At 30.5% G+C, this 26,750-nt stretch overlaps 2 protein-coding genes across 6 annotated transcripts in view; both read left to right on the forward strand.

Moving 5' to 3' along the window:
• Positions 1–761: 761 nt before the first annotated feature.
• Positions 762–15,172, forward strand: LOC109541657 (transferrin). The gene is made up of 12 exons (XM_048661262.1): positions 762–950; positions 7,215–7,323; positions 8,693–8,820; positions 8,884–9,020; positions 10,856–11,000; positions 11,061–11,352; positions 11,619–11,779; positions 12,872–13,112; positions 13,769–13,962; positions 14,027–14,224; positions 14,337–14,577; positions 14,638–15,172. The coding sequence occupies exons 1-12, from the start codon at positions 791–793 to the stop codon at positions 14,843–14,845; spliced, it is 2,214 nt and encodes a 737-aa protein (XP_048517219.1). The 5' UTR covers positions 762–790; the 3' UTR covers positions 14,846–15,172.
• A 668-nt stretch (positions 15,173–15,840) lies between these two features.
• The window catches only part of LOC109541649 (protein transport protein sec31), a 23,502-nt gene continuing 12,592 nt past the window's right edge, over positions 15,841–26,750 (forward strand). For 3 of the 5 annotated variants that reach the window (XM_048661263.1, XM_048661264.1, XM_048661266.1), the window contains exons 1-3: positions 15,841–15,943; positions 19,891–20,041; positions 24,856–24,959. In XM_048661263.1, the coding sequence (XP_048517220.1) occupies positions 19,920–20,041; positions 24,856–24,959 (226 nt within the window). In that variant the 5' untranslated portion in view covers positions 15,841–15,943; positions 19,891–19,919. Of the gene's footprint in view, positions 15,944–19,890; positions 20,042–24,363; positions 24,558–24,855; positions 24,960–26,750 lie in introns of those variants that run through there. The other 2 variants (XM_048661265.1, XM_048661267.1) reach the window with 2 other exon arrangements.

Consider the following 26,750-nt stretch of genomic DNA (forward strand, 5'->3'; position numbering starts at 1 on the left):
TTAGCAAACAATTCTCCGAAAATTACTTAAGCTAACAGACAGCATTTTAAGTAGCAATTAGTGAGGAATTACCCAAGTTCGGTAATGAGACTATTGGCAAATCCGAGAGTTCGCACTAGTTCGTTCTTATATCCTCGACCTTCAGAAACGCTTGGACTAGACATGCTATCTTACTTCTCATAGGCGGTACCCAGTAAAATACTAATTATCAAATCCAACATTTACCCACAACTATGCTGATGATAATTAGGTCACAAGTTCTTAATTTTTTCGGCCGGTTAATGGACAGATCAACCAACAACCAGCTTGTTCTGCAGTTTACAAGGTAATTTGGTTGAAGTCCGTTTGGAAGTTGGTGCCTAGAAGAAGACCCGTTTAATGTTAAAAGCACGCAAGAGGATATTTAAAGTCCAGACCAACCACTATTCTTTATATGAGCTTGTAATGTAACTATAGAGAAAACCCACATTAATAAATAATAATTAACATTTTATGCATGATTAACTTAATTAACTACTAAACGTTATACATATATGAACAAGCTTGTTTGTTCCTAGAAAACGTGTACATTAATTACGATTTTTTATTTTAGATATATTTGATCTAAGGGCTGAGCAATGTTGTGAAAAAAATTGGAATAAATAGGAAATATGCAAAATAAAGCTCACATTCAAAGTGCAGCTACTAGATAGAAATATGTATTTTTTGAGCCGCCGCTGGACAATTTCCTCAATATACACAAAAGAAAACAACAACAAATCAAAACGAACGATTCATTCGGTAGCATGGCATGAAAACTTATCTGCATTGGTATACGGATAGTTGGTTGAGTCGCAACCAAAAGCCTTCTCTGACTTTTGGCGGCAACATGTTTGCCTTCAAAACGTTTTGCCGGTGTTTGTTTTATATTTTATTATGTGCCTGGGTTGGCAATGTTAGTGCGGAAAAATGTAAGTTTTGGTGGATTTTATTATTTATTTTTCTACGCCCTCTTTTTGCGAGCTTATCGTATTTTGTTACAAAGTTATACGGACATGGCAACAATCAACAATGTTTAATTGTTATTGTGTGTGCTTGGGATAAGTTTGATAATTTCACATTGGATTATTCGAAATTCGAAATTAATTAATCGTTATTTGATGGGAATGTTTGCTATTTTTTCAACCGTAGTGTAGTGTACCATTTCCACTCATTCTGTTGAGAGTTTTTTATATTGAGATTTAAAAAACATACTAGTTATAAATCCATATCTAGTATTTTGCTTTTCACCAGTGAATGTTTAATCAGATATGAAATGTATAGAAATATAACAAAATTGCAACAGAAAATGTATTCCAATGAAGAAGATGTATATTAAAATCTTCTAATTTTAACTAAAACTAAAACATATTTCAATTGCATTTAGAATAAAATTTTAGTTGCGGATTTTTCAAATTTTAAAATCCTGCAGATTGAAGTAGTTTAATTCAGTTGCATGCTAATTTACTATACATTTTTGTATAAGTTGGCCTACTATAGATACATATGACAAAAACGTAAATTCCCAGAATAATTAGTTACTTTTTGCATAAGAAATCTGCGCCTTTGTACTCTTCCACAAGGTAAAAGTTGTCTTGGGAAACCCCGCATGTTCACCTGCTACTAGATATTTGAATATACAAATTGCTTCGGGCGACAATACATTTTTCCAAATAATTCTTCAATAATGATATACACATCCGGTTTCAACCCTTTAAAATTGTTTTTGTTTTTTTCTTAATTAGTTAGTAAGGAAAGTGCATGAAAGTATTCTATTTTTATGTGCAAATTTGAAATTTATCCGATCCATCATTTCGATTTCCTACAGTGCTTCTGTTGGTTTTATGCATACTTTCGCTTTTCAGTAGTTAAAAAACTGTTAAACTTTTATCTGACAAGTATCGTCGAAAGATAGTAAAAATTTCAAATTGCTACTTGTTTTAATCATAAAAATTCGAACTTTTAAAGGGAGAGCGCAATTGAATAAAATCGTCCGAAATTAAATTGATATTTATGAATTTTGCGACCCGCATTTACTATGCTGAAATAAAATCAGGATTCTGGGCGTTTTTTATCAAATTTTCAGCAAATTTTAGAGTAATTTGTCTTAAAGAAAGTAAACATTTTAATCTGCTACTTGTTTTAGTTTTAAAGCTGCTAAATTTGAAAGCAGAGAGCGCGAAAACGTTCATATAAGACCGACAGTTTTTTCCTAATTTTCACCCCAAATTTACTATGCCGCTAAAAATGAGGATTCTCAGCGATTTTTCTGAACTTTCTAGCAACTTGAGAGTCAACTATTTTCGAAAGATGGTGATAATTTGAAATTGCCATTCTATTTAGTTTGAAAGATGCGCACTTTCAAAGCCGGGAGCTCAGTTAAGTAAAAACATCCGATACGAAACGGATATTTACTCATTTGGAGACCCTCATTTACCAAGTTGAAAGATAGTCAGGACTCTGGGCTCTTTTTATAAAATGTGCAGCACCTTTAGAGTCAACTGTCTTTTAAACAAGTTGAAAATATACATTTGCGACTTGCTTTAATTTGAAAGCTGCTAGTTTGTAACGGAGAGGGCGCAGTTGATTAAAAAAATCATTATGAAATTAAGTCCAAAAATGCTGGTCAAAATCGGGATTTTTTGCGATTTTTATAGCATCTTTAGGGTCAAGTATTTTCAAACGATATTGATAACTTCAAATTGCTGCTCTCTTTAGTTTGAAAGATGAGAACTTTTAAAGGAGAGAGCGAAGTTGAGTAGAAACAGTATTGCAATTTGCAATTTTTTAAATAGAGTCAATTTTGCCTTATCAGATATATTGGAGATAAAAGGAGCAATAAATAGCAATAAATGGTAAAAGTTTATGTAGGCACCTGGACCAATTTCCAACATACTTAAAAAAAGAAGAGAAGTGATTTTTTATTTACAAAATATACTGCATCTTCTAAAAGGCATTTTAGGCATTTAAAACAATTTCAAGCTATAAGTTGTAAATGTGTTTCCAGAATATGATTAATAGTTTCTTGATTCTGAACGCTTCTCCAAAGCAATAAAAAATCGAGCAAAAAGTTTACTGTATGTTTACTCATAAGCCCAAAGCCGCAATAAATTTAGGAATTTTTATACAAAACATAAACTGATTTTATTATTTACTGTTTTTTCATTGAAAATATCTGCTTTAGTCAAATTAAAAGGAAATAAAATTTTTGATATTTGTTTCATTCCCTGTTCTACTTTACTCTTTGAAACCATGATAAATTGAAAAAAACTTTTGTCACTCTTAAAGCTGTTTTCTTTCGAAAAAAAGCAACGATTTGAACTGTTTCAACCCAAAGTGTCTACACTGAATAGGAGGATGAGATAGATGATGCTAATTTTTATTCGAGAGCGCACACTTGAATAAAAAATTCATTATAAGGCCGATGATTACTAACTTTTGGCCTAGATTGACCATGTTGGCAAAAAAATGCTTCCGAGTGATTTCTATGAAACTCCAGCGTCAGGTATTTTCGAAAGATGTTAATAGTTTCAATTTGCTAAAAAATAAGAAAAGTGTTTTCTTTTATTTAAAAAATGTACTGCATCTTCTGAAAGGCATTTTATGCATTTAAAACAATTTCAAGCTACCAGTTGAAAACGTGTTCCCATACTATGATTAATCGTTTCTTCAGTTTCAAAGATTTCTCAAAGTAATATAAAATCGAGCAAAAAGGTTACTGTGTCATGCAATCCATCAAGTTAAATGCTAATGTGAAGCCCAATTTATCTTTTGCCCAAAGCCGCAATGAAAGTAGGAATTTTCAGGCCAATCATAAATTGGTTTTATTATTTGCTCTTTTTTCGTTGAAAATGTGTATTTTATTCAAATTAAAAGAAAATCTTTTTTTTTCATATTGTATTCATTGAAAAAAAAACGATTAAAACTGTTTCAACCCAAATTGCCTACACTGTATGCTCGAGCACAATAGGAGTTTATAAAGGATGAGATAAATTTTGCAGTAGTTTAAAAGCAATAGAAAATTTGAGTATTTTAGCCAGTAAACAAAGAAACTTGGTGGTAGAACTGAACATTCGCTAAACTTACTTTTTCCATGTAGGTCAATAAAACAGGTTTTTACAAAACCTAATAAATACAAGACATTAACCAAAAAAAAGTTAGATGAACTATTCCATAATTCCATAATACCCCTCAAATAATAATATTGGGTTTTCCTAACCAGTGCTCATCATTCAAAATAGAATCTAATTTGTAAATTGTACGGGAACTACTTGAAAACGACGTTGCCCGTGCTAATTATTCAACATTCTTACGGTTGATCTCCTTTGACCATATCGGGTTTTGTATTTTATTAGTTTTAATTATTTACAACCACACGCAAGGTTAATTCATGCTGAAGTAATGGTTTAGGTAGTTATAAATAATTACGACTGATTTGTTGTTTAAAATTTACCATTAATCATATGGAAATGCAAATGGGATCAGCGATATGTGAAATGTTGATATTTAGGAAATATTATGAGAGTGGATGAACCGGCGATCCTGACTAGAAATGGATGCTATAATGTCCAGGAAAGGAGCTTGCAAAGATAATTTTATTTAGTGTCTATCAGAATTATATTTAGAATTATATAATTATAAAACAAAATTTGAACAAGCTAATTTTCTGCTTTATCATCAAAAATTGAATATTTTGAATTTTCTTCATGTTAACTATTATAGCTAACATATAATATAATATTCTTCACAAGGGTAGATTTATATAGGTTTAGATAAATTCTAAAAACAAACAGGTTGCCTTTTCATTGATGATCGTTAATCATCAAGTTACGGAAATAGGAAAAAATAATGATAAAATTGAACCAGAATATAAATATAGCAAAAAGTGTACAAACGTAGATTAACAGTAACATGAAGAAGTGAGCAGTCAAAATCAGATAAGTAAGGAGAAGGAAAGTACATGTTAAGATGATGATCAAAGTTGCCCCAAGGGGGTTACAATTATTATATTATTATATCACAATGTGATTAAATAATTTCTAATAAAACCGTCCAACATCTATTTAAGAAAACTGCGCCGATAGAGAGTAAATTGCTAAGCAAAAACAAGAAAGTTTTGACAAAAGAATGAGGGAAAAAATTGAGTCTGAAAATATTTAAATTATATAATGCCTTAATTGGCCAGAGAAAAAGTAAATTTTAGACCTTGAAACTAAGGTAGTAAAAAAATTGAGGTCTACAGCAGAAACGTTGGGTTTAAAACTCAATTATATTTTTTAGCAAAACAGAACTCAAAATATTCTGTTAACTCCGTCAAATAATATTCACTCAATAATATTCCTAGTTACATGGCGAGTAGCTGCAGTTGCTGAGCGGAAAAATTGAAGGAACTTCTACAGCTTTGTTTAGAKAAATTACCTAAAAATTACTAGTTGGTACCAAGTAGATTACGAGAAGCAATCAGGTTATCGTCATATTAACTCGGTATTGCAAATGACTACGTTTTTTACTCTCAACTGACATTTTTTGAACAGTATTTTTCCTGTACGCAAAGTTTTAAAAAAAATTTTGATTGAAATCAGTTATTACATTTTCGAGATTTAAAAAGAAATGTTGAAAGTTTTTTAAGGTTTGTCGGTATTGCTAGAAACTACACATTTTGCAACATTTCTATAAAAACACGCTAACTCTAGCGTTCTGAATCTTGGTTTTAACTCGTATATTTGCTTCCTACATTTTTTATGTGTATCGTGTTGAACATAATCCTAAACGCAACAATCACAAGGTTTCAGTTGAATTAAGAAGTCGAAGTTTTAAATAGAAAATCGAAACTTCAATTTGTAGCAGCTTTGTAAAACTTGCTTCAACATTTTCCATTACATTTGTCAAAGATTCAAATGAATCAGCAGCCTGATCAATATACAGGGTGTCCCGTAAGTTCATGATCAAAAGGGTACTGCGATATTCTTTGGATCAAAAGAAGACGATCCGGCCTAACTTTTATTAACAAAAAATGTCTGGCTCCTCTGCTATTGATGGTCAAATTAGAAAAAAATAAATTTTCTTTCTTTCTTTAGAAAATTTATCTTTTTCGAAGTATTGGGAGAATGGTACGATGTATTTTAGTGAAACTCGCTGTGAATTTGTTCTTATGTAAGACTCATATTTTGATGAAACAATCGAGTTCAGCCGTTTTGGACAAGTGGTGAATTCTTGAGTGTCGTGGTACCAAAACTACCAGAACTTTTTAGTTGGAGGATGAAATCAACTCATTTTCTTTCGGTTGATGCACTAGGCATTTGTTCACAATTTTGTACTCTTTCTAAAATCTTGTACCATTCATGGTTTTTGCGTAAAAAAATATTTCTGTTTTCTAGTCACTTAGTAATACTGTAAATATGTGTCGCGTAAACGCGTACGCTTTTACGCAAATGGTCTTCGCTAAACCCTAATACTTTGACCATGTCAGTCACTTCTTCGTTAGAAAAGGTCATTAAAGACGAATTTGTGAGATTGATTGACAATTATTTTATGCCCCGTATCACGATATTTGCAGTTAATTCTAAAATTGTTAAGTGGCAAGAAACCAGAAATATATTTTTTTCGCAAAAACTATGAATGCTACAAGATTTTACAAAGAGCACAAAATTGTGAATAAATGATTAGTGCATCAACCTAAAAAAATGAGTTGATTTCATCCTCCACCTAAAAAGTTCTGGTAGTTTTTGTACCTTTTTGTAACTCAAGAACTCACCACTTGTCTGAACTCTATTGTTTCATCAAAATATGAGTCTTACATCAGAAGAAATTCACAGCGAGTTTCACTAAAATACATCGTACCATTCTCCAGATATTTCGAAAAAGATAAATTTTCTAAAGAACTTTGACCATCAATAGCAGAGGAGCCAGACATTGTTTGTTAATAAGATAGGTCAGATCGTCTTCTTTTGGTCCAAAGAATATCGCAGTACCCTTTTAATCATAAGCTTACGGGACACCCTGTATACTGCAATAAAATTTCAGTCGTCCTTACTTTTACACTTAAATGGATCCTCCGTACAAAGAAAATGATTAAGATAAACATCGCACAGCAGTGTAAAAGTCGCATTACTAAATTGACCTAAGGAAACCAAGAAAGACTAATTAACTTGCTTATTATGTTATAGTTCTCGGTAATAATGTGAAATCGTTTTCAGATCGAATCTGCGTTGTGGATGGAAAGGAAGAATACAAACATTCAGCTAAGTACTGCCCAAGACTTGATCAACAGGATAGCCAAGTCGAATGCGTAGTTGCTTCAGATAGGTTAGCTTTTTAACCTGCTTTTTTGCACTTGAATTTCGCGGAATGTTTTCATAAAAAATCATAAATCCGTCAGCATTTTCTCGCTAGCAGTCAAATACGAGGAAGTAAATGGGGGGTTTTTACATATAAAAGGTGTGGATTTGCTAATATGTTGGAAATCCCACTTTGCTTCAATTTGTCATTGTTATTACAGCACGCTTTCTGTGGCATTAAATTGAGCTTTATTGCTAGTTTTTTAAGGCTATTTTAATATATTTCACATAGCTGGTTCAGATTTTGGGATATAAGTAACTTCCATTAAAATTCGATTTTTTCTAACAGTTGTAAGATTTTTGAAAAGAGGATTTTGCAGTCCACCCATTCTTCTCCTAGGATTTTGTATTTCTATATGCAAGAAATTTATTTAATCCTCCTAAATTGTCGTTCAGTTCCAAATTTTTAACATTATCTCATTAGTCACATAATTTCTGTAATCAAATAATGATCTACTAATCTGGGATTAAGAATTCTCGTCGTCTTAATTGGATGTCGGGAGATCTTTCGGCAGTCTAAACAAATTATGAAAACATGAAACTTGCTAATTTATTCTGAGACACGATTTTGGTTTCAGTTTTTGCTGCTTTTATTTATATTTGCTTATATGTCTTTTTCGCAACATTTTGTACTAAATCCTCCTAATAAAACACTTCTAAAATAAGTACATTTTCAGTCAGTTAGTTGTTTAAAAGAGTTTAAAAATAGTTGTTTTTTAGTTTGTTTAGTTGACTAAAAAAATGTACAAAAACTTCAAAGTTTATTGGAAATTAATTTGAAATCTGGTGAAACTTCCCAGAAGAAGCTATTAGACCAAATTTTCCGTTTCTAAATAGGATTCATGATAATTGTGGGACCTTTTTTATTGTAAATATTTAGAATCAATTGGCTAACTTTAGCGTAGAATTTTTTCCTTTCCTTGTCCAAAAAGGAATTGATATAATTCAAACAAATAATATTCCTCACTTATAGACAGTAAAAAATATTTGATCTATAAAATGAAAGGGTTGCAACGTTTTACAATTTTTATTGTTTTTGGAAATTTAAGCTTTACTCTGAGCTGATAATCCGGTGGTGGATATGAAGAACAAATTATATCTCGCCAGAGCCCAAAATCCCTAAAAACTAACTCATTTCACATGAGTTTTTGTTCCATCTTCGCTCCTACTTTAGCCCTTTATTAATGTTTGGTTTATTTTCATAAATTATTATATTTATGTACTACCATTTTCCGAATTGTAAAATTACTAGTGTGGCTTGTCCAATATTTACTTCCAAAATTCCAATCAGAAATATATGTATTTGTAATAACATCCGACTACTAATTACTGTATAGATTAGATTGCCTCAGACGAATCCATAAAGGAAAAGCAGATTTTGGAGTCTTTACCGCCGAAGATTTGGTTGCTGCAACAAACTCTGAAATTGATGTACTTTTAACCAACGAGCTGCGCTTTTCTTCAGGTAACCGTAATATCGTAAAATATCCGGTTTTTGTGTTAAATCGGAATGTTTCTTAAAAATTAGATCAAAATTTCGAGTACGAGCTGGTAGCAATAGTAGCCAATGCAGCTAACATTCGTCAGAAGCATGATCTTCGTGGTAAAAAATACTGCCATCCTGGTTATGGTTATGAAGCAGATTGGACACGAATTTTGTCAAATGTAAGTTACTTAATATTAATTTCATACAGTATTTATGAAATTATATATACAATGATATAAATAGAAACTGTATTTTATATCTAATACAAATTTATATTTATTTAAAATGCTCTGAATAGCAAAAAGGGTCAGGATTTAACAAGTCGATCCCACTAATATCCATATAATATAATATATATAACGATATATTATAATATAATATATCATATAATACATATAATATAATATATATATTCAATTAATTTATATAACGCAAGAAGCATGTTGGCAGGTATATTGTTTCTTGGACCTGACTAAGGCTTTCGACACTTTAAAACATTCGTGGGTATTTTAATAATATTTGCAAAGCAACACCATAGAATAGAATTGCATTATTTTGGCTTTAGGAATTCAATATACAAAATTGGCTACAATGGTGGAAGGTTTAATGTACGGAAAGCTACCTGAAGAATTGTTTAAAAAATATTTAAGTGATAGTTGATAACGGTATTAGCCTTAGTAAACATAATTTTTTCTGTTCTCAAAAAGAATCTATGTATTATTTTGTAATGTTCTGTATTTTCTTTTAACCTGTTTTTAATAAGTTTCCTTAATATTTATCGTCAGCTTTTGATGAAATATTTTCTATTAAAGTTGTATTGAAAATTGAGCTAAGACATACTTTTTTACTGACAAATTGAAGTAAATTTGCAACATTTTAAACAATTGAGAAAAGAAGATTTAATAGCTTTATCCGTTCAACATGCAGTTTCTTGCGAATTAGGGCCCGGAATTTAGTCAGTATTCTCAAATTACATTTTGAGAGTTAGTGAGAAAAGTTTACATACTAATTTGTAGATTTGATTCATAATTTAAGGAAAAGTGGAGAAATTTATAAAAAACAGGTAAAATTGTACTTAATAACCGCAACAAAATCTTTAAAGTGTATTTCCACTCTCAGAGATTTACCTTCAGTTTAAATATTCGTAAAAAAATATTCAAAATTCCAGGCAATATTTAGTAATAAACTTGCTGAGTGTATTTCAAACTTATTAAGCAAAATAATTTTTTTTTAATAATAATTTCAATTGCAAGAAGTGATTATTCCAGTAAACCATCGCAGGAACTCACCATGTATAATATTAACGTTAAATACTACTATTATGTTGTCCATGTAATATATTTGAAACAGTGAAATGAGTTCAACGTGAACTTTTATCTCAAAGACATTTATGTTTAAAACTAAATATTGGCTCAATGCTAATCCTTGGCCTTATTAAATGCAACTAACACATATTTCAACATTTTTACTTCAGTCACCCAACAAGTAAAATATTGTGCATATTGTTTACGCTTACATTGCTTTATTAACAGATTGGTAATAATATTATCTTTTACACGTTGCGTTTAATGTGGTGCATATAGTTTATGCTCGTTATTTAATAAGCTCCCGTTTTGCAATTGCATAATTAAGGTGGAAATTCTATTATTTTTTTTATTTATAACGGAGATTTAAAGAATAATAAAATATATTTATATATATATTTAAAAATATATTTATAAATAATAGCTTAAACCCAAATTTCTGAACATTAATATAGCTTTTGCATTTGTCACTAGAAAATATTTATGTATTATGCTTCATACATTTGACTCATTTGAAATCCGTTTTAAATTTTTTTAAAGCTCTTTCTTTTTCTTGAACGTTATTAAAAATTAAGTCTTTATGTGAAATTTTTACTCACGTTTGATATCGTGTTATTTTCCTATACTTGATCTTGACCAGTACCACAGCATAGTGAAAATAAACCTGTAAACCTCTGTTTATCAACGAATACAAATGGAAATATTTTCAGTATTTTGAAGCATCTGTAGTGACTCCTCAATGCCACCCGAACTTAACCATAACGGAAAATCGAGTCAAAGCAACATCGAACTTTTTCGGTGCAGCCTGCAAAGCTGGGCCCTGGGTGAACATTCCCGGCTTGGATTATGAATTAAGTAATCCACTCAGCAAATTTACATGAGAAATTAGCCAACAAAAATTTGATGACTTTTTAGAGGACAAATATCCCAACCTTTGCAGCTTATGCGGGGACACTAGGAGATGTTCAATCCAAGACAAATATTGGGGTAGACGCGGATCATTGTTCTGTCTGACCGATGGATCCGGAGACATAAGTTGGGCTCGATTAGATGATGTCAACCCACATTTTGGGTTTACTTCTGGTAACCAAGGAATCAATCCTAATGATTATAGTTTGCTCTGTCCAGATAATACTGTCATGCCACTGAATTCAAGCACACCCTGTGTATGGGTGGTTAAACCATGGTCTGTTATTGCTGCAAGAAGGTTTGTACAATTCTGTTTGTTTTCATACAAAGTAGTTTTTTTGCTGGAAAAGTCGGCGTTGCAACTTGTAACGATAACAGCGACTAAATTGAAAGGACAATTATCGAAAATAGTAAAACAACGACCAATTTATTAGATAAGTTGAACTATTAAAGATGAATTATATATTAATTTAAGATTAATATACTTATTAATTATTAAAGTAGTATTCAGAAGAAATCACCAAAATTGTTTCAATTTTTCAAAATTGTTGTTTATATTTGCAGAGCCAAAGCACAAAAAATTCAAGACATCATTTCAAGTCTAATTAACAGTGATTCAGCATCCTGGCAGGCCCATTTGCTGAATTTGATTGAACCCATTTATTACAATGTGGAAAAATTGGATCCTCCAACATCCATTGAAGCCTACTTACATCGAGCTAAAGGTAAAACATAACTGAAAGATTAAAGATACATTAGTGGATAAGTCATACAGCAAGGGATAGCCAGTTATCTTTACAGGAAAGCTTAAAACCTAATCTAGGTACTGTATGTAACTTTCCGTGTTTGTTTTCTATCAAAAATTGCTCAAAATTCTTGGGAAAGAACACATAGGTTTAATCTTGTAAAGCCCTGGAAATAAATATAATAATCACAGTTATGACAAAAAACTCTAATTAAACTTGAACATAATTATTTCGAATTGGTTCATTATTAATGAAGTTGGTTATTTGCAAAGGCCCTGAAATGAAGTTTTGCAAGTTCAGTTGAATATGAATTGAAAATTGGCGACTGAATCTACAACTAAATAAGTTTGGCTATTTTTCAAGTTTTCTCATTTATTTAGATCGAAGTACAAGTGTGACTATTAGCATTTGGCAAGCAAGTGCTTCCAATTTGTAAAAATTTCAGTCAAGTTCCTGAACAACGAAAAAATTAAAAGTAAATTAGAGTCAAATTCAAGATGATTTAGTAACGAAAATCAACTGGAAGTTTAGTATATATCGACGGTAAGAATTCTGTTTTGAGCCAATGGCAAACTGAGCTTGACTTTCAAGAATTTAAATTAAATAATGATTTATTCAAACTTTAATTCTATAAGTTACATTTATAACGCCAGCGAGGAATAGCACTGAAGACAAAGCTTTCCAGATACAGAGAAGTTTAATCTTTTGCAGTTCAGTTCGTATTTTCCTACTAAATTTGAAAAAGTTACGAATTTTGTATTATATTTAATTAGCAGGACAGTTTAAGGGATGTTTTTTTTAGTCTATTAATTTCTCAAAATTTTAACCGTTTTCGAGATTCGGTATGTTGTATAACCGTAGAATTGTCTTATTCTTTTACTCTGGCAAATAATAGGAATTTTTTATCAACCTAATTGGCAAAATCAATTTGTGGTGCTATTTTTCTATAACGTTCTATTACCTTCTCCCACCTCAAAACCACTGGCTTAATTTACTGAAGGAAACATTATTTATACGGTTTTGAGCCAATTACTAGCTAGATTCTTACCAGATCTTTTGCAATTTTTGAAGGGTTTTTGAATGCAAATAGCTTCTCTGCTTGCCATCCACCAAGAACAATTCGAATTTGTACCACGTCCAACATCGAAACTGCTAAATGCTCTTGGTTGAGAGAATCAGCTGCAGTTTACGGGATCGAACCAGACCTAGATTGCCTGAAAGCTGACAATAAAACCCACTGCATGATGGCTTTAAGTGATAATGCTGCAGATATTCTAATGGTTTCACCTGACTTGGTTCAGCAAGCGAAGAGGTAACTTACTATATTTCAGATTTTTATATGTTTAGTAGCGAACATTTTTTAGCCGAGGTTGAAATGATTTTAAACCTACCCAATGTGGGAAAATGCGATATTAATTTGATAATCAAAGTTTCGAAAAATCTCACACGTTTTTAGACCTTTTTAAACAAATGGAATATGACCAACCTGAATCCACTGTTAATATTTGAAAATTTTGCAAGCAGCAGATTGGTAGCTCGTTTAGTCTAAAATCTTAGCGCTTTGGTCTTGTTAGCGGAACGAGAACATGCAAAATTGGCATCAAACACCAATTCAAAGTGATTAAATTTGATCAAATAATGTTGTTGCATTTTCTCCTTAATAGAGACTTTAGGTTATCATCCAGTTGAAACTTTTCTGAGAATAAAAATATCTAACGTTTTCAAGAATGTGATTTTCTCCCAACCAAGATCTCAAATGGAATTTTTAAAGTAAAATAAGATATTAGAACTACTGTGTTTGTTGAGACGTTAAAAGCTTAGAAAGTTTCTGAAAAGCAAAGTTTTAAGTTGTTGAAATAAAAATCAACTGCCAACTGAGATCGACTGAACAACTTGTTGAATTGGCGTGAACGAATAGTTTAAAATACCTTAAATATTATATGCAGCTTATTTAGGCAATTATTTCAGGGATTTTAAGCTAAGTACATTATTTTACGAGACTGTTCCCGATGCAAACAAGTATACTACGGTGGCAGTAACCAAAAAGGGGTCCAAGTTTAAGAGCATTAAAGACTTACAGGGAGCGAAAGCTTGCTTTCCGGTTTACGGCGGTATCGCTTGGAATTCTGCAGTTCATGCTCTACAAAAGAGGCGTTTGATCGGTAGGCACTATTGAGCTTCAATGTAATAAACGTAGAAAAAAAGTTTATTTTTAAACTGTTACAGGCTGCAATATAAATGCGGAGATGGCGAATTTTTTCGGACCATCCTGTGTTCCAGGGATAACGGAAAATGAATCTGAAAACTTATGGAAACAGTGCCAAAGTGACTTTGAAGGTGATATGGGAGCTCTTCATTGTCTAGCCAGTGGAATCGGGGATGTAGCTTTTGTTTCGAGTAATTCTATTGATCAGTTCAGAAATGGTAAGTACTTCAGAAAGAAAACAACCTGAGACTTTTGATGAGATAGAAAAATGTAATAAATCCAGTCTTGTGGATTGTGGCTTTTTTCAATTTATGATACGGAAATTACTAGCTGAAGACATCGATTATCCACATTTTTCTGAAGAATCGGTGGATTTTAAAATCCTCTGTGAGGAAAGCAATGAAAATAATCAACCATGTCATCTCAGTTGGGCCCCACTTGGCCAGGCAATGATAAGGTCATCCAGTTCGGATATGTGGAAAAAGGACACGTTGAACGTTTTCATTCAGCTGGATGGATTATTTGGCAAAAAATATAAGGATTTAACCAATCAGTTCTCGATGTTTGGAAGGTGATAACGTCATTCAGAACTATTTTGTACGCCTTTCTACGAAATTTTTTTGAATTGTAGGTATGACGGAGCTGCGGATGTGCTGTTCCACGATGAAACTGAAAAATTGCGAAATATCCCAATTATGAAAAACACCGACGAAATGAAGTTACCATACGACAAAATTTTAACGGATATAAATGTATGTTATTCATCAGCCAGTTGGAGCACAGGAACATTAATATTGACAATTATTTCATTAATTGTAACCATATTAGTCTCGAAGTGATACTCAAGTCTATTGCCAAATTCTATGTGAGCAATCAAGTTCAATTTGGAAATGTATTATATTTTTGTAAAAATTAAGTTATTTACCACCAGATGTAACGACTGATCTGATGACAACAATTTTTTCGTTGTATACATGTTAGTTTCAAGAGTTGGTATTTAAGTTAAGCCTATTTTGCAATTCCTATGGCAGAATGCAACTGAAATTCCTAAAATACTCAGTTTCAAAAGCGATCTTGTGTTTTAGAACGTGCGAATGTTGTAACTAGTAGGACTATTTTCTGTGATAAAACTGTCTTATATATATAATAAAAATGCTTTCTAATAAGAGCAGATTTTTTATTAAACATTTTTACTGGTTGAGTTTTAATTAAATTTCAGCGGTTAGAGATTTCCGTTTGATTGTTTAAAATGTAGAAAACAATCCTATGAAAAGTGTGAGATAAACTAAGAAAGTTATTAATAAAGATTTTGCGGGTTTTAGATCAAACATTCAACCGGTATTGTTTCATATAAACTGTATTGTTTAGCACGATTAATATTATGTCTTAATGTCTTAAGCTTGCGCAATATATTTCTTCATATTTACACAAATAAACAGTTTTTGCTGAATTTATGAGGTGATATTAAACATGACTAAAAATTTGCCCAATAAAGTTTCCAGAAACTTAATTAATTAATAACTCAGTTAATAAAGAAGGAATATTCATCAATTTTCTTTTAGTGACACTCAAAAGCTGTTCGCTAAAACCTTTAAAAATTGTTAGGCTTTTGCACCGCAGCGTCTGCTAATTGAATTAATATTAGATTAGAATGCCACCAAAAAAATTGTTATCGTTTAAGTAACTGAGAAACAAGTGCAAAATAAAACCCATTGTACACAAAAACTCCAACAATAAATTGTGACCAGACGAATTAAATCGAAAATTTAGGAAAATAATCATACCCAAATATTTTAGCTAGGTGGTATTATTTCATCAAAACTGTGAATATGAAAATAAACGACGCCTACGGCGCGACGCTTTACGTAGCGCAGCAATCGAGCTTAAAGTCTCAGTATAACCCAGCGATCGCGCGAAAAGCGGCGTCGAATTTACAGGTAAATTTTTTCCGAAAAAAAATTAGTTGCTTTTTTCTAAAAGTGGTACATTTTTATGAGGAATAGGTGGCGCGCGCATAGTACTTTTTTGAGTAACAGACTTCAATATTTTTCGCATGCTTAATTCTGAAGCCAATTTTTTTGCTTAAACGCTGTTGGTCCGCGCTTTGATCATATATTTCTTTCAATAGACATTTTCATAAAAAGATTTTTTTTGGGAACCGAAATATAAAAATTAAAAATGCTTACATACACATGCAAATATTTGTCTTCTTGGTATTAACAAGCTTACAACATATCTTAAGTGAACCTCTAGTTTGAGGATCCTTTAAGCACAAATTCCATGTTATATCGATTTTGCGGTATTGCAGGCCAAAATCGACTTTAAATTTAAATTTAGCTAATAAATGTTATAAGGGTTAGCAGCATTAGTTTGGCACATTTTAGCAATTATTTTATTAAAAGTGTATCAGACATGCTGCTAAACTAACTAGGATTTTATTGCCAAAGATATTTTTTCTCAAAAATATTTTTTAAATTGGATAATAAAAAAATATTCATTTGCGTATTACTATAAAATTATATTTCAAATTTGCTTGTTTGCATAGAATGTATTTATTATTTTTTTTAAATATTGCACACAATTTCAACGACTAAACCTATTTCTATTTAAAATTGTTTTGTTACTTAGAGAGTACAGTAAGTTCTGCTTTTATTAAAAAATATTTCTACTAAGTGTTCTTGACTACCCAGAATGATTTCGAGCTAAACGTGAAACAACTCTTTATTCAACATTTTCCTATCGTAAACTTTAAAGCAAGCAAAATAAAACAATACATAGTTATAGACTGGTGAAATAGAGATCCAAAGGAATGAATTACAAGAATTAAGTAAACAAGTCAACAAAGGAAATTAGCTTCAATTTAATAATCCGATAATAAAGTTTCCAACATGAGAAATTTATCTTCTATTGATTACTTATTAAGCATTGCGAATGGAAGAAATTGTCAAAGTGCTTGTTATTTACTTTCAAATAATATTTTCGAAACCGAAGCGAAGCAACAATGTAATATCGTTCATATTTAAAATCTATTACATCAAATGGTGATAATAAATCAAAGCGCTGTTTATTTCAAAATCATTGAAACAGTTGTGGCTACCGAAATAACAGCATATTTAAGTTTGTCAAAACTAGCCAGGAGCCAAATACTCTTGGACCTGATAATATGATTATCGTTAAATACTAAGGACCTAGCAAAAATTGTTTTCTGTGTTAAATTGAAATTTCCATCTAAGGTTTTGATTATCGCTTCAACTATTCTAGTTTATTATTTAAGTCGGATTTAGATTTTTCTTATCAATAATTCATAAATAAAGAGCTAAATATTTTTCTTTTTAATAGCTAATAAGAGCTAATATTTTCCCTTAAACCGCCTTTCTTCATCTTTCTTCAGTTCGCTCAAAATTTTGAATTGTTATACAAATTAAACGAGAACTAAATACGTCAAAATTCAAAACATTTGCCTGCATTGAGATTTTTTCCATTGAATCAATGCCAACTGGAAGCAAACACATATTATATACCTGGTTCTAAACATTTTAAAATAGTTATGAAGTAAATTGCTTTAAATAATTGTATTTTTAATCAATTCTCGATTTTGCAATCGTTTACGAGTTAACTTACTTTACGAGAATATTAATTTTTGATTAAATAGGAAAATCGCCAATCAAACGATTTATGAAAGGTTTTTGCCAAGAAAAATAAAACAGATGTCGCGTTATACTTAGAAACATCAAGTTTATTTTGGAAAGGCTTTGCTTTTTTTCTAAGTTATTTCAAATGTATTAATAGTGTCCAATGTGTATTATATCACATTGTGTTTTCTGCGCAATCGAGTATTATTAGTCAGCAATGCTCTGTATTTTCATTATTAAATAGAGATTATTTGAAACTGACCACCTTGTGGAAAAAAATTCATATTTACTGAAAACACAATGCTTCTAATTGTTACTTCGATTCTGCCCATCTACTTTGAATATAAATTAATTGTGTGAGTTTTATTAACTAATAAATAAATACATAAGTCCTTGGAATAAATGGTACAAAATTTAGCGCCAGCTTCTTTAGACTCTTATTAGAAGAATAGCTTTTTCTTAGATTCTCAGAATTCTGCAGCACGAAAATCATTACTTTTTTCTCCACAATCCTCATTATTTGTCCAACTGTAAGTGGAAATCCGTTTCGAGATTTTTCGAGTAAAAGGCCTGATTTTTGCTAAACTAAAAATTAGTTTACAATTTTATGATTCCTTAGGAATAGAGCAAGTATTACATTTTTTGTGTGAAATGCTCCGTTCGCAACAAAAAATTAAATTTGAACCGATGTAGTTTTCGAGTGGTCAAGTGTATATTCTAGGACAATATAATGGGTTTTACTTTTGAATCAAACACTGTGCATTTGAGCAAAAAAAATTCAAAAGTGCTTTTTTGTTCGCATTTTAAACGCAGTTTAAAGTTGCGTAACTTTAAATTAATGTTTTCTCACAGAAAAACCATTAGCGTGCATTGTTTTTTTAATTAGCAATGATAAATACATCGTTAATTTTCTCGAAGGATCCAACGGTTTTTATTTATTAATAAAGAAATTATGAATTTCAGTAAAAAGTACTGAACACCGTTTTTGTTCGCAAAAATACACGCACAATTAAAAAATATTTTTTGTTAGGCAAAAAACCACTGGCGTGTACTTTTTTTTCTGGAAAATATCAACGTTAAATAAATATAGCGTTAACTTTTTCGGACAATTTTAAGGTTTTCATTCTTTTTATCAAGAACTGACGAGATTAGTACGAAGTTTCAAATCAGAAAACTTAGTGAAAATAAAGTTTCGGAAAACTTGTGCGGCGGTCCGTTTTACGACTCTTTTTCTTAAGCGCCTTTTTGCTCTTGGCTACAAAAAATGTTATGCTATTAATAAATCATTTACCGTTTATTTTTGAAGTTTATTCAATTTACAAACTTGGAAATTAAGAAAATTGTATAATATGACATAATACATGTGGAAATTAGTAAAACAGACAACCGGCAGGTTAAAGAGTTCAATTTTCTTCCATTAAATTTGTCTATTGAACCTTTGTGGGCAAATTGAAAGAAAACAATCTAAACCTTATTGCTAAAAAACTCTGGTCCCAAACTTATTTTTGAGAATCTATGACCAAACTTTGTTATTTCCAAACACGCTGTGTAGTTTAGCCAAATGTCCACTTTAATAATAAATTGGCTATTACGAATTGGTGGTGCAAAGCAGGGATTTGTTAACAAAATATCTTATTAAAAGTTTGGCACACCTTTTAATACCTAGCGTCAAATTCTTTGAATATACAAAGCACCTGAATCTCTATGGAATTTACGCACGCAGTCCATTCTAAAAATATGTGTCTCTGACGACCACCTACTTTATTGTATTATTAAAATAGACTTGTAGGATTTAATGTTTACTTTTGTCCAATGAAACTTAACAAAAAGAAACTGCATCTGTAGGCCGCAGGTTGTGAATTAGATCTAGTCTACAACAAGAAAACATTAAAAAAATACAAATTTTTGTTTCCTTTCCATTGTTGGCTTGAGCTAGTTTTCAAAAAACCAACAAACCGTCTGGATTTTCATTTGGAAAACTTTCGTTCCAATTTTCATGAGATCAACACAAAAACAGGAACTTTGAACATGCTTATTTATCAAACTCTATCACAGATAGCTTCTAACTGACATTTATGATGATATGCAATTTGCCAGTATTTACAGTATTTGACTCCTGTTTACCTCACAGATAATGAAAATGTACAGTGAAATGCTTGAACGGGAGCAGCTGTAAGCTCTTAAGCGTTTCGAACTGTTGCAATTGATGTTGCTTGTATATTTTATGTCAGCTTACAGTTGGAAATTTTTAGGTAGTTTAGAAACGACATAGACGTAAAACATGACGACCCAACCAAGGCTGGTGAACAAACAGTTCAACACACCCATCGGTCTGTACTCGGAACAGAATGTTAGAGAAGTGTTGCAACGGGAACAACAGATTCTGGCTAATGGAGCTATAGGGTAAGAATAAAAACATAAAAGTAAAAAATACAATAAAAATACAAGCATTAATTTAGTTCTTAAACTACTCGCGTATCCACTTAAAAGAGTGCATCGTTTTCAGAGGGCGCTAGAGATTTTATTTGTGGACTCTCAGGTGTGTCTTGCTTATTAAATAAAAGCCTTTTCAGTTGTAAAAATGTCGCACAAAGATGTAAACGGAAGTAAAAATTGCTGTAAAATTTTATATATTAATATAGATGAATATAATGGGTGTTTTTTAATTTAACTAAAATTATTTTTGTCAAATTTTGTAACTTGTGGCCTTGTAAAGCAATAAGAGTGTAAAATAAATCAGGGTTATGAAGTGTTTTTACTGAAAAATAAGCTTGAAGTAAATAGTTTTTACTTTGATAGAGAAAATTTACATTTTGTAAAAATTTGCCTTTTTTTGTCTATTCAATATTTTATAAAAAACATGCAAATCTTGTTTATTAAATATTACCTTGAAATATTTTCGAAAGTCTTTCTTTTAGTAAGTTAAATTTATTTGGATATTTTTAACTAGATATAAATAATCCTTTTTTTAACTAAAGAATGAGAGATGTTCTCTAAGCTTACTTTTTATTTATGCAGAAAGTGAAATGTTTTTAAAATATATTTTTTTTTATTAATGCGGTCCAATTCTTCCTAGTATTTAGTAAAACATGTAATTTCAATATATAAATTTATCGTTCGGATACTGTAACAATGTCCCTTGTAGTTGTTGTAGGAATGTTCCTGCTTAATAATTTGACACAGCAAAAATACTGAATTTTTTTGAACAGGCAAAAACATATTTTTTAAATGGTCATTTAAGTCGAATTTTTATGAATAGTTGCGCTTTACAAAATAGCTACTCTTCAGGACGCGCCTCAATTTCTTTCGGCACTTAAATTTTTGTTATCCTGTGTTGTCTCCTTATGTTGCCGTTAATTTTAATGATGAGCATAGTAGGATAACATTAAACCGAACTTAAATACATAGAATCAGTTTAAATTTTAATTAATGAATTACACAAATACCCCAAATTAGGCGTGTATTAAGGAACTTATGTTTGTAAGACAATCTTGTGAGAGGTCAAGCAATTTTAAAAACACTTTAATTTATTTTGAAATTCATTCCTCATATTCACTTGAACGCGATTAAAAATACGGCGTTAAACAACCGACAGGAAAACAATCAAAATATATTTGGAAAAGTTTGGAAATCAATAGGTCTTGAGAAAGTATTTCCATTAATTTTCGAATTTCTATAATCTACGGTAGTAAATCTCTGGTTTTTCAAACGTTATGTCTGCAAAACTTGTATTGAAATTTAGAGTCTGTTTACTCTATTTTTAATTTTTTTCAAATCTGTATTTAAGACTCTCGTATTCAACGGTCGCTATTAATAAAAATGGTACCGAAAAATTGCTTAAGTTTTCGAACAATTAAATTGCAATACGAATCATACGAACTTATACGAATCTAAGTAAGATGTGACAATTAACCTAAACACTAAAATCAAATTTAAATCGTATTTTGTAAGAATTGTAATAATTTATCGTATTTTCTCTGAACTATTCGACATGTTTATTTCGAAAATGTTCTGATCTTATTCAAATATGTACAATACACTAATTCATCTCAATACTTAAAGTCACTTTAATCCGTTTAAAATTTTACTACTTTATAAAAAATTTTTTTTGTTTATTGCTATTTGTTATCGTAGTTCTCAATTCAGTTCGTAGACCGCATATTGTTAATATTTTTTCGATTAACTAATCATAGACGACTAACTATCATCAATAGAATTTCCAAGTTAAGCATATTGCAAAACACAAATAAATTTTGCTCATAAAAACTACATTTTTACGCCTAAAAATAACACATACAATGTACAAAACTATTGCGATCACGTGTTGCATTTTTGCCTCATAGAAAAAATTGCTTGGGGATTATTGAAACAATTCCAAACTACGCAAACTACATTTTCCATGTCCACTCCGTAATGGAATTGAATTGTTATGATTTATACGGGAAATTTATTTGTGACAGACTTATATCCTTGATATTGACTGTTAACAACAGACATTTCATGTTTAATATTTTGTTTACGAAATTTACATCGAGTTACAGTTTCAACAAAGTTCTAGACTACATAAGATGCTGTGGACAGAATTGGCTCAGCTCGTTAATCGACGAACAAGATTCAGAATAAATGTTTACACCCAAAATTTATAGCAAATTTTTTCTATGCTAAAAAGTTATTATATAGGAAGAATTTTATAAAGATTCAGATCAATTCTTGCAGGTTTCAGATTACTTTACGATTAACTCCCGCCCTCTTGGACCCAATGTGCAACAAACATTTCTAATTTTTTACTTATTTTATGAAATTATGAACCTTTCAAAAGTTTGCAACTTTGCAAACCCATGCCTGTGCGAGGTGCAGGCATAATTTGCAGGTGTTTTTTGCTAAGCCGATTTAGTTAAAAGAAACACATAATTTGATGTCTGATAAAGAAAAAAATATCAATTTTACAATTCTTTTTTCACATATTACAACGTATAACTGTTCGCTACTAGACAGCATGGTGAAATCCGTCTCTGACTAGTTAAGTATTTCTAAGACTCGAATTTAGATCTGAACCTATTTTCGACTCGAAAAAGTATTTTTAGAACTCAAATGTAAACGAAAATTTGGAGAGGAGACGCTCAAATTACAAAATGATTAATGGTCTGAGAAAAAACATTCGAATTATTGCGAGGCGATTAAAAATTCCCAAGTTATGTGTGAATATCTGATGATTATTGAATAGCTTTAATTTATAAGTACAATTATTAATTGCTTTCAAATATCAGTTTTTATGCTCGCTGGAAAGGTCATAATTGTGCAAACCTATAAACGTGCAATTTTGCATTGAATTATTTTTTATTACCCAATAATCGTTCATTTTGGTACTTTAATGTTTAGCCAATATACAAAAACATAAATATAAATATAAAAAACAACCTGTTTTCCCTTGAGTTTGTCATTTTCTTTTTTATGTTGCATATATTTTCCAGTTTTATTTTCTGATATCTTTTCTTAAAGCTGCTTTCGAACGATTGCGATACTTTTTTAATATTGATCTTCACTTTATTATTGATGCTCTAGTTATTACTTTTTGCATAACTTTGAGCCGTAATTTGCCTTTTAAATGTCTTTAATATTGCTTTCTGATCAGTTTCTTACTACTCAAGTTTTGAGCATTGTTTTATTTCCCAAGTTTGTTTCATTCTGTTTCTTAATTTTGAATTCTTGAATTGACTTTTATGGTACTCTTTATGTTCGTTTTATCTGGGTCTTCATATCTTCCATTTTTTCAATTTTTAGGAAATACAATTTTAAGTCTTATTAGAAGTGTATTAACTAAACACAAAATTAACAGGATATTAGTATTGCAATCATTTTGTCTTATTCCACAATGCGGAAAACTATGTTTAACAATAAATAAGGTTATTAAAATTAAAGTTTTTCGTATTATTGAAACGAAGTTTAGTTACTTTATTTCTTTTCTTAAATTTGAGATCAATCATAAAACAAAATTGTGGAAAAAGCTGAAACAGCCTCAAATATTTAATTCAATTTGAATGCAAATGATACATTTTATGATTTAGTCTGAAAAAATTACGCTTTTGTAGTAAGCTAAAAAAGAAAGACTACGTTTTCATGACTTTTAAACAATAAAACTATAATTTAAAATATAAAATGTCTGAGACTTAAGATGTTTGATAATACAAAAAGTAAGCCAATTGAAGCGGAAAACCAGAGACACGTAATAGATTCATTAAGTACAATTTAGTGGCATTACAGGAAACCAAGGAATGTAAAGTAAAATATTTTAAAAATCGAATTAAAACCTTTTATACAGATCTTAAGGTCGGTAGCTGTCGATAACTTATTTGTTATTGAAGAAATGGTAATGTGTTAAATTGAAGCAGTTTAAATTTGAGTAAACAAACTCAAAACTGACGAAATTTTTGAAAAATCGAAAATTTAAAAATTTCCAAAACAAAGCAAACATGTAGTACATGGTACAAATAATATTTTCCTTGGCACCTATTGGAAACCGTGCTGTATTTTAGATCCAGACAAAGCGTTCAATTTCTAGGAAAACCTTTTTCCAAACACAATGTTTTTTTTGTTTTCAATACCCGATTGACACTACAAATTATTTTCGTGGTCGTGATTCACCATAAGTACCTCGAAAATAACTCGCTCGATGAAAATCTGCTTACTTTTCCGAATCATGTGATCAGTTAGTCCACTTGGATATTTACAGACATTTTCAAACCGATTTTAATGATCGTCCGACAACGAAAGATATAGTATTAAGAGTTTATACGATATCCTGCTGAACCGAAACTCTACACAGAGTTATTTATTTGACTTTATAGTTGAATTTCCTGTTAATTAATTTCCATTGTCTGTGATATAGTTTTTAATTCAACATGGGACCCGCAGTTGAAAGGTAATTTATTTATTCTTTATTTTATATTGTTCAAAGTGATTAATGTCCTCAGTCACTAAGTACTTTTTAGGTGTACAACTTATATACTTTTAAGTGTAGTAATGTTTTAGATATCAGCAGTATACAAAAATTAATTAAAACTCTTACAAACTCTTATAACGAAGGCAATCAAGAAGTTTTAACTTTATAGATGCAGCTTAATTTTCTTCTTCAGCTGAAAGTACAAACACTAATGTGTCTTGTAATAATCAATTGTAAAATGTGTGTTATTTTAATCTAACAAGCATGTTTGTTGCAGAATTGATTTCCACAATTCCTCGACAGGAAAGCCAGCCAACCTGCAAAATTCTGCTGTTTTACGCTTACTCGAAGAAGAGGAGAACAGACGTGGTGGACGCCCTGGTAAGCGCTTTGGAATTTTACTTTGTTATGTAAAATAACACTCTAACAAATACGAAAAGCTTCCGCAAATTAAGTGTCACATGGAATTGCTTAATCTTCCGAGAATTATTTCTGATGGCTGGCAATTATTTTCTGTCGCCGCAAATCTTGAACATATGTTGAAAGCAGAAGTATACATGGCGTGCAATTTTAAACATAAATTATACTTCTAACGCCCAATTTGTTTAGTGCAGATTTTTAATTTGTCTTTCGATATTGCGCTTTGGAATACGCATCGTTGTAGTATTGAGAAGATCAGAAGAACAATTACGGAACTAATAATTACGGAAAAAAAATGTTCAACAATTTAATGGTGATGATTTCCTATACGAAAAGCAAGTGAAATTATAAAAATCAGAGCAAGTAAAAGATTTGTTTGGAAATCAGAGAATTAAAAGATTTACATTGCCGAGATTCAACCGAATTAGAATGTACGTTTTTTATCAAATTTAGCTTTATTTATTATATTAAACCAGTTCAAATCAACGTTGATTTGAAACTCTAACAATACTAACGATAATTTAGTGCTTTAGAATGATAATAACGAAATTCATTCGTATAAATAGATCTAAATTGTTAGGACAATTAACGTTTTTCAAGTAAAATTTGTATACCAAAAGTATATTTGCCTTATTTTTCAAGTTCGGTCAATGAATATGAAATCAAGTAGGAACATTTATTTTTGCCATAATAAGTTTATAAGTAAGCTTTTTCAACATCTTGTGCTTGATTCTGCATTTTTTTTAAATATAAGTCATAAATAGCATATCGATCAAAAAGTTTGAAGTACTGTTCTTATCCTATCCTAAAATACGGTTAGCAGAAATCATTTTTCTGCTCATTCGCAATCAAATTTATACAAAACCGTTTTAAAATATCTTCAAAATTACTAAATTATATGCACTGAATTTGGTGGAAGTTATAACAGTATTATTTAAATAATTTCAACTTCCTGAAGCATTTTAACAAACTCGTTTATTACGAAATACAAAAATGAAATCTAAAACATAATTAACTGTTAAAACACTATCATTTCCCTCAACTTTGTTGTTTAAAAAAATTTTTTTAGCGTGGTTGCTTTTATCACAAATCTGCTGTTATTTTAAAAGTGTTCAAAAGTACAATTTTTTTTAAAAAGTAATAACTATTTGAATTCTTGTATATCGTCGATTAATGTTCAGAGTGAGAACCTATTTCTTAGAATAAAAAAAAATTAACCAAAGTATTTCAACAGCAACATTGTTGCCTCCCTTAACTTGTGCACACAATTATTTTACTTGCTCTCAAAATATTTGTTTTAATTTGTGTTTTTTTATAAAATGCATACTCAAATCTCTAAGAGTTTAGAGCTATTAATCTTAAACTTAATGACTGAAACTTTAATTTTTATAAAAGTATTTTCCAACGTGGTTGCTTCAATAAATACACTTTGATTATAAATCTGCTGTTATTTTAAAAATGTTCAAACGTTAAAAAAACTATAAAAATTGAATAACCTAATGAATTTTCAAAAAGGTACATTAATTCATAGAGGAGAATAGATAAATAAAAGATAAAAAAATTAAATGAAAGTAGTTCAACAGCAGCAACTTTACCTCCTTTAACTTTTGCTTGCACTTATTTTCAATGCTATGAATATGTATGGTTTATGATGTAAGGAAGTGCAGATTTAGGCCCATTTTCATCAAGCGATCTTAAACCAGTTTAACGTCTGAAACTCAGTTTGACGCGCGAAACGGATTTCACCAGAAC

The sequence above is a fragment of the Dendroctonus ponderosae genome, unplaced genomic scaffold (assembly GCF_020466585.1).
Source record: "Dendroctonus ponderosae isolate FM_Combo_2020 unplaced genomic scaffold, Dpon_F_20191213v2 Dpon_F_20191213_1, whole genome shotgun sequence".
In the NCBI taxonomy this organism is placed as follows: Eukaryota; Metazoa; Arthropoda; class Insecta; order Coleoptera; family Curculionidae; genus Dendroctonus; species Dendroctonus ponderosae.

Excerpts from the sequence above, each read along its gene's own strand:
- LOC109541657 (XM_048661262.1), top strand. The coding sequence starts at position 791 with ATGAAAACTTATCTGCATTGGTATACGGATAGTTGGTTGAGTCGCAAC. Across the intron at positions 14,225-14,336 it reads TATTGATCAGTTCAGAAATG|CTGAAGACATCGATTATCCA; the intron begins GTAAGTACTTCA and ends GGAAATTACTAG. Across the intron at positions 14,578-14,637 it reads CAGTTCTCGATGTTTGGAAG|GTATGACGGAGCTGCGGATG; the intron begins GTGATAACGTCA and ends TTTGAATTGTAG.